At 47.7% G+C, this 13,829-nt stretch overlaps 1 protein-coding gene across 2 annotated transcripts in view; it reads left to right on the top strand.

The window, feature by feature from the left end:
* Positions 1–6,527, top strand: part of ABCG4 (ATP binding cassette subfamily G member 4) — a 230,804-nt gene extending 224,277 nt beyond the window's left edge. For both annotated transcript variants that reach the window (XM_069614377.1, XM_069614376.1), the window contains exons 14-15: positions 2,217–2,335; positions 2,820–6,527. In XM_069614377.1, the coding sequence (XP_069470478.1) occupies positions 2,217–2,335; positions 2,820–3,045 (345 nt within the window). In that variant the 3' untranslated portion in view covers positions 3,046–6,527. The remainder of the gene's footprint in view (positions 1–2,216; positions 2,336–2,819) is intronic.
* Positions 6,528–13,829: the final 7,302 nt, after the last annotated feature.

Below are 13,829 nucleotides of genomic sequence, written 5' to 3'. Positions count from 1 at the left end.
GGGCGAGGGTTCGAGGAGCATATCATCCAACCAGGGCTGAGTGGCGTCCCCGTGGATACCATGTGAGCGTAACATCGGGACTGTAAAAAAGCCAAGCCACAGGAAGGGGCGTAGTTGACTTGTGCATTGAGGAGCCACGAGAGTTGAAGGCAAGAGATAAGCAACCAAATGGGAACGAACCATGGCCGGTGCGGCAATAAGGCAGTTCTAAGCCGCCACCTAGAACCCCACCAGTGCAGGTGCAACAGCAGGTGCCATTTTGGCCTTAAAACAAAATCTGCGTCCATTCTAAAAGAGTGAAGGGGCCAAGATGGCACTTCAACTGGGGAGGCACACACCTTTGCAATGACTTTGAACTCAATGGAGAGACAAGACAGGCAGCAGAAAATATGCAACTCAGCAAAAATGCATGTAGAAGTGGAAAATAGAGCAAGCAGAGGCATCAGGCTAATGTAAGCTCAAGGAGGGCTACAAACATGGGAGATAACTGGAAGTAATAACATAAGCAGGCGGCTGGTGCTGAAGCGGAAGACAAAGGTCTAATGAAACAGGCTGCAGAAGATGTGGAAACTGAAACAGGCTACCGTCAGCGGTGTTGCTAGGTCTGGAAAAGATCTGGGGCTATGCTTATGTGGGGACTGTCAGGACTCAGGGCTAGCTAGCCTTTTGGTGATAGCCCCTGAACTTCTATCTGGGGCTACATCCAAAAGACCCGGACTATAGCCCCCCTCAGACCCTGCATAGGAATGCCCCTGGCTACTGCCAAGGCAGAAGAGTGGCAACAGCGCGAACTGGGTGCAGTGCAGAAGACTGCAGGCTGAAGTGGGGTACCTGCAGCAAACACGGCCTAGGGAACCCGACTAACAAAAGGGCTACGACCAGGACGGTGATACAATACATGAGAACTGTTTGAAGGGAACAGAACCCCAGCACTGATGTGTGGCCTGAAGTCCAGGAAACAGACAGGCGACTTCAGAAAACATAAAGATGGCCTCTCGGTGGAAGCTGCCATTACAAGTGTACGCTAGAGTCCTAAACCACCACCAAGAAGTGACGAGATGTCTAATGTCACCGGTTCTGTAACAGGGGGCGTGGAAATCCATGCATGAACAAGGAGCTTCAGTCTCTTGCTATTTAAGAGAAGGTCCAAGCAGGAGCACTGCCAGGGTGTGGCCATGCGAGGAGGTGGCACAAGGACGATCACAGTGGTCCTCCTCCCGCAGGGAGCTCTACAGGGGAAATGGAGGAACAGGGCCTTCTGGTTTATATAGGCCGGGTTTTCCAACCACCACCTTTCATGTTAAAGTCAAAGGGCCTGATTTGCAAAGATTTACACTGGAGCACATCTGAGATGCCTTTGGGCAAAAGTGACACAAAGATGTGCTCACGGACATGTCAGTGATGCTCTGAGCATCTCCAGATCTGCACCAGTTTTAGCCTTTGTAAATCAGGTACAAGGCATCTTTAATTTGCCCCAGTTTAAATCTTTGTGAATCCTGCCCAACGTGTACATGTTTTGGGGATTATTTGACAGACTTGGGAAACACGCCCAGATGCTCACGCCCTTCCAGGAAATGTAGCTCATACAAGCTGTTACAAGAGAGTGCTGTTGCATCAGCCCTACAAGTCTGAAGCAAGCAGCTCTTAAAAGCTGTAACATTATGCCAGAGTGTAGGATTGCAGAGCACAGTGCATGCATGCAGGCTCAATCTGAAACTGCACTGGTTACCTGGCTACTCTCTGATCTCGGGCCCTGGTCCCCTCCCGCCCAGTTGCACACATGCACTGTCCCCCTGACAATCCCTGCACTCACGGACTGTTGTTCTGCATCCCTACGGCCGCTACTAGCACTTGACACCTGATGTCTGCACTTACCCTTGCACTTGCCACCAGCTGGCCGCACTTTTATTTATTGTCTTTATTTATCTTACTGTTATCCTATGTACTGAACTGTCCCCTCCCTTTTCCCACCTGCACTTTTCCCCTTCCCCCCTCCCCTGCACTTGTGCGATCTCAATGTCACCACACCTAGTAGGATCGCTGTCTCTGTCCTCCTTCTGTTCCCCCTCCCTTGCCTCATCGCTTTTGAAACACTTGTGTATAGGCGCGTTATAAATGCCACATCATATCATATCATGAGGGGCACCATGTGGGTGGGGCAGGGGACAGTGTGCAGGTGCAGGAACCTGCATGTCATACTCGGATATGTTTTCCAGGTGGCGACATTCGTGGGTCCGGTCACAGCCATCCCAGTCCTGCTTTTCTCCGGATTCTTTGTCAGTTTCAAAACCATTCCTACATACCTGCAGTGGAGCTCCTATGTGTCCTATGTAAGGTGAGTAGATCTAGGAACCAGTTTCAAATTGCCATTTTTGCATTTTTGACAAATTTGCATTCTTCCAATCCCGTTCTCCTTTGATGGGGGCTTGCACTTTTGGACTCCCGCTGCCCTCCTTGAATTCGTCATTACCCCCCATCAATTATGTACGATCTGGGGGTACTTTCGAAATTACATTACAGAATCCAAATTCGTAATAAGGGAGTTGTTGCTCATTTTCCTACTTTTTTTCTCCATAAAAATAGGGGTATACCCAAATAAGGCCGGATGCTGCATGGCAAGATCGGTGTGCTTTGGCACAGCTTACTGCAGACCCACTTACTGTGCGCATACTCCATAGAGAAAAGTTTGGTGTGCTGTTGGTCGGCACTGCTGCCCTTGGTATAGGAATGCCTTTGGGGATTCATAGCTCCATCAATGTGGTGTGCCATGTTTCTAGCGGCCTATAACAGCACGCGCTTTCTTTTTTAATTTTGTGCAGGTATGGGTTCGAAGGGGTCATTCTGACCATCTACGGCATGAACCGCGAGGAGCTCGAGTGCAAAGAGGAGTTCTGCCCCTTCCAGAAGCCAGAGAAGATCCTTCAGGAGTTGGACGTGGAGGACGCAAAGCTCTACCTGGACTTCATCGTCCTGGGCATTTTCTTCATCATTCTACGCCTACTGGCCTACCTTGTTCTCCGCTACAAGGTGAAATCTGAGCGGTAGGGTCGCCATCGCCCCAAGGGGACCCTGCTTTGGAAACTAGGACAAGGGAGCTGCGATCGCCACGGATGGCCCCATGTGGGCATGTTTACTCAAAATCATGGACCAAAGAAGTGGAGATGAGCCCCAAGTTTATCGCACCCCCAAGAAAGGGAGGTGTGAGTCAGACACTACTCATCCGAAGTAATGCCGGCACGTATTGGATATCACCTTTTTTAAAGAAAAGTGAAACCATTGTCATATGCATCAATGCTGCTAATATTGGTCCTTTTGGGGTGGCAGATGTTTGCAAACTGGGGTTAAGGATCTACATGCACTTGCTTGCTCCCCTGACTAGTTTGAGCATCTGCACTCTATCCTGAGCGGAGAGAGGATTGAGCGGGCTGACTTAATGAACTCTGGTGCTATTGGTCCCGGTGGAATCGGAAGGTAGAGTGGAACTCCCCCAAAAATGTCTTCTCCAATAATGTCTCCAAGAGGTTGGCTGATCACAAGGCAACTATCGAAATCTGGCCGCACTTCCTTTCTCAGCGATGACGACTGACTGACTGGCCGTGTATCGGGTAGCCTGCAAAAGGCAACAAGGGTGGCTATGAAAGGCAGATGTTCGTTGGCCAATTGGAGAACTTAACTAGTTTGTTTTGGAGTATTGGCCTGGTGGGGAGTTGCTCCCAGGTACACGGCAAAGCACATTTTCCCATAGTCTGGGTTTCTATGACCCTTGACCTGTCTACTAGAGGTGTTCGCATGTGGATAGTATTACTGAGACAAAGCAGCAGGGTAGAGTGTATGTGTGTCCTGCATCCGTTGCCTGGGGAGGCTACCCCCCCCTCCCCCGCTCAAATGTATAATTTGCTCATTTGCTTGTTTCCTCCAATTAAGTATTTCTAGGGACTGCAGGACAGGAAAGTCGCCGGCCATTTAGTACATTAATGGACATGGATGTGAGTGGGATGCCCTCCACCCCGCTACATGTTTTACGTGACTGTGCACACGCATGGCGGAGTTGTGGTGGGTTGGGGTGGTGTTGAGCCTTGGGCGAGGCAAAAGGATGAGGCGGCAATGGGAGGCCAGCGGTCTATCAGGAATGCTTCAGTATTGTCAGTAATTCTGATTCTGCTTGGTACTCAGTGTGCACGTCGCCCCGGCAAGGCCGCGGCCCCTGGAGACAACTGGTCTGAGAGCCTTACAAAGAATTAGTAAAACGGGTGTGAGGGTTGACGCGAAGAGAAAAATAGCATGAGACTAGAAACTAGACCAAAAGCATCCTGCAAAAGGAAACGCAACAAAAAAGGACCCCCCACTCAACGGGGCATTCATTAATAAGTAAAATACACTGTATTCAGCTATGCAACATGGACAGATTAAGAACCGTTGGTAATGTAGGGAGTTATTTATTTTTTGCTACATTTTCTTATGCTTTAGTCATGATGATTATGACACAACTTGAGGGCCTTTTAATTGCATACAAAACGTATGTCCTGCCCCCTAACATATTCTACATTTTCTCTCTCTTTTAAATACACAAATGTGGAGGTGGTCACAGCATAACATCCTTCCCCTCCTGTGGTTGACAGAAGTCACATTTGAGACTGCTTAAAAATACACGGAAGGATGCGAGTACATTGAAGTTGTTCTGTGGCCTGAATTTGCCCCATGGCAGCAGGTAGCACACAAATCACCAAAAAATGTATAGTGAAAATCATTATTGCACAATTTAATTTTGTGTTTCCTCCAAAAACATGATTTAAGTATAAGTATGGACCTCTAACTGACGTCCCCAGGGAAGTAATTGTTTACATTGTTTTTTTGTAGATAGCGATTGAACACCCATCACATTTAACAGTTCCACCTGAGTACACCCCACTCCTTGAAAGTAGTTCCTGCGCTGTTGAACGACATTCCAAGATGGCTGACTCGTGGTGCTGTCAGCCTAAGCCTACGTTTGTTTCCATGGACATTTTCCTCAGGTTTTCTAGATAGGAGGCACGAGGTGGTAGCTCGGTAATACTCGTTGGGGGAATTTTCGGCCCTCTGAATCGTTTCCTAGGACAGACCACGCTTCTGCTATTGATAGTTTGGAGCATATTTTCCATTCTTTTGGACAGATCGTTAAAGAAATATTTCAGCAGGGCCGTAGACAACCACAGGAGAGGGTGAAGAGCAGGGCACGCACCTTGTCTTGTCCCCCTACCCTTGGCTCCACCCTCCACTCTTGCAATCTATTGAACTATTCTCTTCCCCTCAGCCTTTCCCCTTCCTCTCTTTGTTCTCTGCCCCCACCTTTTCCGTTACTATCTGTTTCTTGCCGTTATTGTCTGCCATATAGCTGCGGTATACACAAAGCCACCTGATATAGCTTCTATTACAAGGGCTCTCCTTGCAGAGACGCAGTATACAGGGTTCTCCTCGTAAAGCTGCAGTATATGGGGGGGGCTTCTCGTACATGAGCAGTACATATATAGATACAGGGTGCCTTTTTGTATCACTGCAGTATAATGTAAGGCTGCCTTCTATCGCTGCAGTCAGGGGTGTTGCTAGGTCTGGAAAAGATACAGGGCTACACTAATGTCGGGACTGTCGGGACTCGGGGCTAGCTAGTCTTTTGGATGTAGCTCCTGAGCTTCTATCGGGGGTTACAACCAACCATGATTGACGAAGGTGGAGGAAAGATCCAGGAGGATAAGAACAGAAGGAGAGTTAGAGTCAAGATTAGAGAGCAAGTCATCACAGGTGTTCAGTACAGCGGTAGATCTGGGGTTATAGCCCCCTCAGCCCCCCCTAGCAATGCCTCTGGCTGCACTATATGGGGAGTTCCATTTACAGCTACTGCATCCATGGGCCTCTCTTAGGGCTGCCCTACCTCATACAGCAGCGGTAGTCGGGGTCCTCGTCACACAGATGCAGTTTGCAGGAAGTCTCCTTATACAGTGGCAGTATACAGGAGCCTCCACATACTGGAGCAGTGTACAGGGGCGCCTCTCTCAATGTTGCAGTAGACAGGAGAACTCTTTGCATACAGCAGAGGTGTAAAGGGAGCTCCATGTACACATGCATGATAGAGTGGCTCATCTATAGGAGCCGCTTTAAACAGCTATACAGTATGTCCTCCATGAACAGCTGCACTTTAGATCAGCTCTGTAGGCACTTTGTGTCAGGTGACTCAGTGGGGGTCTCTCTGAGCCCCCGAGGTTGATGCCCGACTTTGACTGTTCAGCACTTTAGTTCAGAGATGCTTTCCCCCAGATCGTTTGTTGGTCGCCCTCCGGCAGCTGGATCTTTCGAGTGTTGGTAATGGGCTTATGGCTGCGGGCCCGGGCCAGGCTCACTCCGGTTCTCGCTGCTCCGGACCTGGAGGCGGCCCACAAGTAACCAACCGACGCGGCAGATACTTTGCAGTTCATTTAGGTTTTTCTTGAGATGCAACTTGTAGCTGTTGGATACATCTGGGTACATAAGTAATAAAAACATATATTTATACTGTACCTATCCCAATTTTGTTTCCTTTATTCCTGTGTGTACATTTACGCAAGTACGTATGTGTGTGCATGCGTATAACTTCACGGATGTGAATTGAGAGAAAGGTGTGTGTGTGTGTGTGTGTGGGCCTATGTTCGTGTGTGTGCTGGTTGGTGGGTCTTTTCTTGTGCCTTTATAAATAGCCATGGTGCCAGTGTTAAGATGGAGTCAGTTCACAAGGAATTGCAATGGGCACCACAGTATTGTGTCACACCCCTCAGCATGCATGATCTACACGAGCTTTGGGGAGCATGCTCAGCTCTGTCCCAAAGCACCCCGCAATGAGAACATTCTTTGCTTTGATCCATTTTTTAGGAGTTCCCTGGATGGGGACATCTTTCAAGGCGAGGAACAATCCCTGTAAAAAGACCCTTAGCTCAGTCAATCTTCCATCTGCAATCTGAGTGGTATTGTATGGCTCCTGGATATTCCCAGTAAAGACTACACGGTTTTACTGACTGGCCAGATTCAACTTTCACGTCTCTTTGCTTTGATCATCCTGTCTCTGGAAACCAGCAGGCCTCCCCACTGCGCTTGCTCATATTAAGTGTCACCCTGACCTACACCCACTACCTGGCATCTGCCTGCTCTCCACCTAACATAACCTTTGTCTGACAGATGACGAACTCACAGACTTGAGTGCACAGCCCTGTGTTTGTCCTGACAGATTGTAGAGCCAAACATGGACACACCTGAGTTTTGGTATAGTCAGTTCTTGTGAGCCCAACATAGGCAGTAAAAGAATTTAAACTCAAACTGACAGAGTGTCAGGACAAGAGACAATGCCTGAGAGTTTGCATCAGAGCCTTGGAAGACTATGAGGATGCGTATTACCAACAGGGGTAGGGGAGATGCCACCCATCAGAGCTACGACACATCATCTAATCACTCATATTGCCCTGTAGAGATATGCAAGCGATCCTAAGACTATACTGTCTCTCCTCAATGCCAACCTCAGTTTCTGCATAGACCAGTGGCGTTTACTGAAGATTAGACCAAGATGACATATGTCAATGGAAACCTTACAGGGGACGCAATGCTTTGGGCTTCTCGCTTGGCCACAAATCAGGCAGTTTCCTCGCAAATTAGAAAGCATTTGAAGCCGAATTCTGATGAACCTTCGAGGATGAGATGTCTCTACCAACAATGACAAACAATTTGCTGACCCTATAGGAAGGAACATATGGCTTAGTTCAGTATGTCACCTAATGTAAACATCCTATAGCGTCCACAACTTGGTTTGATGATAGACATGCAGCCATTTTTTCGGGAATGGTTAAAGATGACCAAAAAAATGAATTATCCCACCGAGAGGCCCACTTTCTGGTTTCCAAGCAAGACCTGATTAAGAATCACATGAACAGAAGAGAGACTAGGAAAAAGAGCCATGACATACAGAAAAACATGCCCCAATGATACATCACTCGAGGCCCTTCCCCAACTCCAGAGCGCAGGGAAATGGGGGTAACCCGTAGAACCCCTCTGAATAGAAGAAAGGAACGCACAATTCAAAGATGCTTTTTGTCTGTATTGTGGAAAAGTGGTCCGTTTTCTTCACAATTTTCCAAGCAACCCACTGCAACAACAATCCATCGGAACAGAAGTTCCCCAAGATGAGGGATGCCACTTTAGGTGCCAGGCAGCAGCTATCCCAAATAACGCTGTTCCTGAATGTACGCAAGGAACATTCTTTCAGCCAATACCTTCTTACTGTTGTTTTCTTCAATTCCAAAGGGAAACGATACTTGGTGAAGTCTTTGTTAGATTCCAGTGCAGCAGGCAACCTTGATCAGACATCCTCAAAACTATGTGCACACATATTATGTTATGTTGATTTATGCCGTGCGCTGCTACCACCCAGGGGCCGTCTCCAGGGGCTCACATGGCTCTGTAAGAAAGAGGACGGGGTTGGTTAGTGAGGGTAGAGGTATATAGGATATGTCCCGAACCAGGAGAATCTGGCGTCTATGGGGGTCATTACGAGTTTGGAGGTAGCCAGGGTGCTATTAGCACCATGGCTGTCTCCAAAGTCGTGTCCGGGTTCTCTGAATGGGGACATACCGGGTCATTCCAACCTTGGAGGACCCGGTAAATCCCCATTCAAAATACCCTTCCCCATAGGGCTCAATGGGAATGGGGAGGGAGCTAATAACGGGCTCGCAAATAGCAGGCCCGTTATAAGCTCCTTGGTCCCTTAGCGGCTCCCACTAAGGACGGCTGGTTTTACCAGCCGGCCTTAGCGGGAGCCGCTAAGGGACCTCGGAATGCGGCGGTAAGGGGTTAACGGAACCGGCATCCTTACCGGCGCCGTTAACCCCTTACCGCTGCACTCATAATGAGGCCCAATGTGTGTTGGGTTGCAGATGGTTGATTGCGTTTGCTGGTTTGTGGTATCCATAAGGGTGAGGTCCAATCCCAGGGTTGTTGTGTGTGGTAATATTGTGTGTGTGTTTTATGTGTTGTGTTAAATTGCCTGATAAATAACGCTATGGTTGTGCACACTGGCTTATTGTATCGGAAGGGGTAAGGTCCAGTGCCTGGGGTTGTTGTTGTATGCAAGTGTTAGTTATGTTGGGTGGTTGTAGTTTGGCTAGCCAATAGGCGTGGGGATTACAAGGGAGATGTGTAGGAGGGGAGCAGGAGAGTGGTGGTTAGTACATTGGGTACTCTCAAAGTTCTTCTAAGTGGCTAATCTTTGCGATTCTATCTAAATTGGAACCAAGGCTATTCTTCACAGTTCTGTCTAGATGTGACGCAAGCTGATATTCACAATACTGTTTAGATGTGACACAGGCTAATCTTTACTGTTCTGTCTAGATGTGACGCAAGCAGATATTCACAATTCTGTCTAGATGTGACACAGGCTATTCTTCACAGTTCTGTGTAGATGTGACGCAAGCTGATATTCACAATACTGTCTAGATGTGACACAGGCTAATCTTCACTGTTCTGTCTAGATGTGACTCAAGCTGATATTCACAATTCTGTCCAGATGTGATGCAAGCTGATATTCACAATTCTGTCCAGATGTGATGCAAGCTGATATTCACAATTCTGTCTCGATGTGACACAGGATAATCATCCCAGTTCTGTCTAGATGTGATACAAGCTGATATTTACAATTCTGTCTAGATGTGATGCAAGCTGATATTCACATTTCTGTCTAGACGTGACACAGGTTAATCTTCACTGCTCTGTCTAGATGTGACACAAGCTGATTTTCACAATTCTACCCCATCCATAACTGCTCAAAAGGTAGACTGTTTCTGACTAACCAAGTTAGTTTGGTGAAATGTATGTCCACCTTGCACATTGAGGCTTCAATCAGAAGGCTGCCTTATACGAGTGGGGTGAATTATGACTATGGCTGATAAGCAACACGTAGGCTGAGTGCCTGGGGAGTAGGATATTGGGTAATGATATGGGTGGGGTAGTTAATGGAGTATAGTAATACCTGATATGGCTTACTAACACAATTAGGCTAACTGCGAGATAAGGTTATTATACAAACCAGCTAATATAGAAAAATATAGTTGGGTTGGGTTGGTTAGTTTAGTGGGGAGCAGTAATGGCTGCACCCCCTGCCCGAAGCTGCACTTGCTTTGTCAGTTGCTTCTGGTTGATGGCTGTAGGCTCCACGAGCCAACACGGTCTGGAGCTCGTCTTTTTCAGGAGCTGTCTTTTGCCTCGGGGTCCTTAGCGGAGGGGCTGCCCGGCCAGAAGGGCTGCCCTGGGCAGATGTAAGAAGAGGGTGGCTCTGCCCAATGAGGTGGAGGAAGTGCTGAGAGGCGGGCACTTGAGAGGCAGATGGAAATGAGGCCGAGCTGGTATCGAGGACCTGAGACCCTCACCGAGTTGCTGGTGGCCAGCAAGGCCCAATCACGGTTCCAGTGGTGGGATGGTAGGCATGCAGGTTGTGGAGTCTGGAGGGGCTGTGCGAGGAAACTGGCACGGAAAGCGCTGTTCGCTTCTTAAGGCACCGATCAGGATTTTAAACGCACAAAAGTGCAAAATAACAGGTTGCTGATCCCTAATGCAGTACATTCACCACTCAGAGGCAGATGGAAATGAGGCAGAGCTGGTGTCGAGGGCCTGAGACCTTCACAAGTTCCTGGTGGTCAGAAAGGGGGCGGGATGGGAGGCAGACAGGCTGTGGAGTTCGGAGGGTCTGGGGGAGGAAACTGGCAGGCAAGCGCCATTTGCAGTTTAAGGCATCTAATAGGATTTTAAAATCACAAAAGTGCAGAATAACGGCTCACTGACCCCTAATGCAGCACACTCGCCACTCGAGGCAGATGAGAATCACATAGTACAAACTGACAAAGCGGTTGTGGTACATAGAAGACTGCTTTGCTCAGGGTTCATGCACCTCCCTGCTATTCCCTTGTAAATGGGACAGGGTTACATCAAAGCGTATACAACCAATGCGACCTAAGCAACATCCCCAACTTCCAAGGTTGTAGAATCAGAAAAGGACTATTGACGAGAACCTTGAAAATGAATTAGTTAGACATTCCTGTTCCCCATTAGAAGCCCCATTTTTTTTTTTTTGCTCATAAAGAGAAGGGGATCAGTGTCCATGCATAGACTATGGAGAGCTCAATGAAATCATGGCCAGGAAACAAATACCCTCTACCATTGATACAGGGGCTGATGGAATAGCACAAAATAGCCACAATTGACATCCAAATTGAGCTTTGGGGAACATACAACTTATGAGTGGAAGAACGCTTCCCGAAAGTCAATGTAAATATTGCAGGGTGTCTATCAGCCTTTTTAAAGCTCCCACTGTTGTCAACCTCATAATTGATGTTTTCAGAGACCTACAGGGTGTTTACATCATTTCCTATATAGATGAGATTTTGGTTTAGTCCAGCAACGTGGCAAACAATCAATGCCATGCTAAGAATGTTTTGACACGTATACAGGAAAATCAATTATACACATGGAATAGTCATGGAAACAAAGAAGAGCCAGGTAAAATAGCATCCTACTCTGACATCACTCAAAGAACTTCAAAGATTTCTGAACCTTTCCAGTCATTATAGACATTCTGTCACTGATTTATCTACGATAATCACACCCGGGCAAGAACATAAGGTAGACATTTTTTCTGCAAATACTCAGCTCCCCAGCCATAAAAGGCCCGATGGACCAAACAGAGGACCTTAAACTGAACGCGCTTGACCACCGGAAACCAGTGGAGATGACGTACTACTGAAGAGATAGGAGCATGCCTAGGCGTAGAGGTGGCAGCTCTGGCAGCAGAGTTTTGCAGGACTTGGAGATGCTGCAACAGATAGGTAGGTTGTGCCAAAAACAAAGAATTGCAGTAATCTATTGTGTCCCTCCATCATCCATGATAAAGCAGCTGAACTATGTGTTGCTTCCAGCCCCTCTGCATCCTCCTCAGCTCCAGGAAGGTAAGCCATTCGGGCTTCTGACAAAAAGCTTTTTCAACATCACTCTGCATTATTCTGGAGTGGGGGCCTTAATGAGAAAGCATTATACAATGTTCATTGTTCTTTTCACCGTGTGCGTGACATAGACTGTAATTGGAGCGGTTTGCTCAGAAAGTCTTTGTGCGGCATATTGGCTGTCCTGCAGTTATATCCGTTCTGCCTCTGAAGAAGAAAAAGTGCTTTTTCATTTATTTCCCAACTTCTCCTCGGATCGTGCCACTCTCCAAGATGGCCGCTCCTGCGTTGACCTGTTGAGCCTTCCTTTGTCTTCAGCCTGGCCCCCCGTGATTGGCTACGGTCCTCTTTTCTGCCAATCAGGACCACCGGGAGGCGGGGGCCAGTACCAGCAACAAAGGCCCACATCGAAGGCCCTGTCTGTGCATGTCTGGGCCGAGGAGGGCCTGGAGAGCCACAGATTCACAGCTCTAATTATGATCCGTCCACCAGACTAATTACTTTACTGCTGCGCTGCTACTGGTTCAAAGGCCATCCACGATTCCTGCAGTCATGAAGGTGAGTTTGGCTGACCTCCACAACTTACTCTCCTGAGGCGTCTTCAGTGCTTTTCAGCTCCTCCATCCTCGCCTTAAGCTAACTTCATTCCTTTCAATGCATTTGCTACTCATTTGGTTTAGCATTACCTGTGCACCATTTGCATTGCTATGCTTGCTGCCTACATTTTAAAATCAATCGAATGTGGGTGTTTTTAGCATTACCTGTGCAACATCTGCATTGCATTGCTTGCTGTCTTTATTTTTAAATCGAGTGTTGGGTGTTTTTAGCATTACCTGTGCACCATCTGCATTGCATTGATTGATGCCTTCATTTTAAAAATGATTTTGGGTGTGTATAGTTTATACATCTCTGTACCACTTATCCAATGTAATTCTATTCCTTCTGAGTTTCACTTATTCTCTCCAACTCAATCTACTAGGCCTTCTAGTGAGTTTAACCAGAACTGTGCAGTGCTGCCACTCCTTCCTCATTCCTTGACCAAACCTCTGCCTTCCTATGGCTCTCTCCATATTTCCTATATTTTTAAACTGCTACACTATCGGCTATCCCCCATCTCTCTCCAAGTGTAGTAGGAAAAAGCACAAAAAAAAAACTTCCCATTGCAGACACCTATGTTAGTGCTTCCTCTAGAGAGGTTTTCACTGGTATCCTTTTCTCTATCCCCTCTCCTGATTTTTGGACCCCCAATCTCATCTCCACTCCCGCCCCGTCCATACACTCCTCTATTAATGATGGCACGAAATGGGAAGTCTTTTTGGCTGGTTTCACATCTTCACCTTGCTTTGGTAATGTCTATGACACTGGCACCATTCTGGTTGAGGGTCCACAACTCAACCTCCTTCTCTTTGACTGCATCCTGCCTTCTCTCATTAACTTTTGTCCTTTGACTGCATCTCCCCCTTCTACTCTCTCCCTCCCTCCTCTGAATGGTGTACCACGCCCCTTTACCCCACCTCAGAAAACCTCCAAAAGCGCTGACCATCTCCACCTGGCGACTCTTAAAGTGCGCTCAGCCAATAAACACTCCTCTGAGATATGTCTCCTTCTTGAAGACATTGAACTCAACATTCTCGCCCTTTCCGAGACTTGATTCAGTGCCAGCTCAGTCACTGCCTTTGACTCCCTCCTTCCTGACGGCTTCAAGATCATCTCCAAGCCTCGACCTCACTGCACTGGCGGCAGGGGGATTTTCCTTAATCTTCCCTGAGCGGGTTCCTGCTTCCATCTTCCCTACCCAGCTCTATTCCTCCTTTGAGCCTGGTTTGCAAGTTGGTCACCTCTCCCACCTCC

This window comes from Ambystoma mexicanum, chromosome 9, assembly GCF_040938575.1.
Source record: "Ambystoma mexicanum isolate Mex_15411 chromosome 9, UKY_AmexF1_1, whole genome shotgun sequence".
NCBI lineage: Eukaryota > Metazoa > Chordata > Amphibia > Caudata > Ambystomatidae > Ambystoma > Ambystoma mexicanum.
Note: the sequence above shows the minus strand (reverse complement) of the source record. Positions and strands in the feature narration are given on the sequence as shown.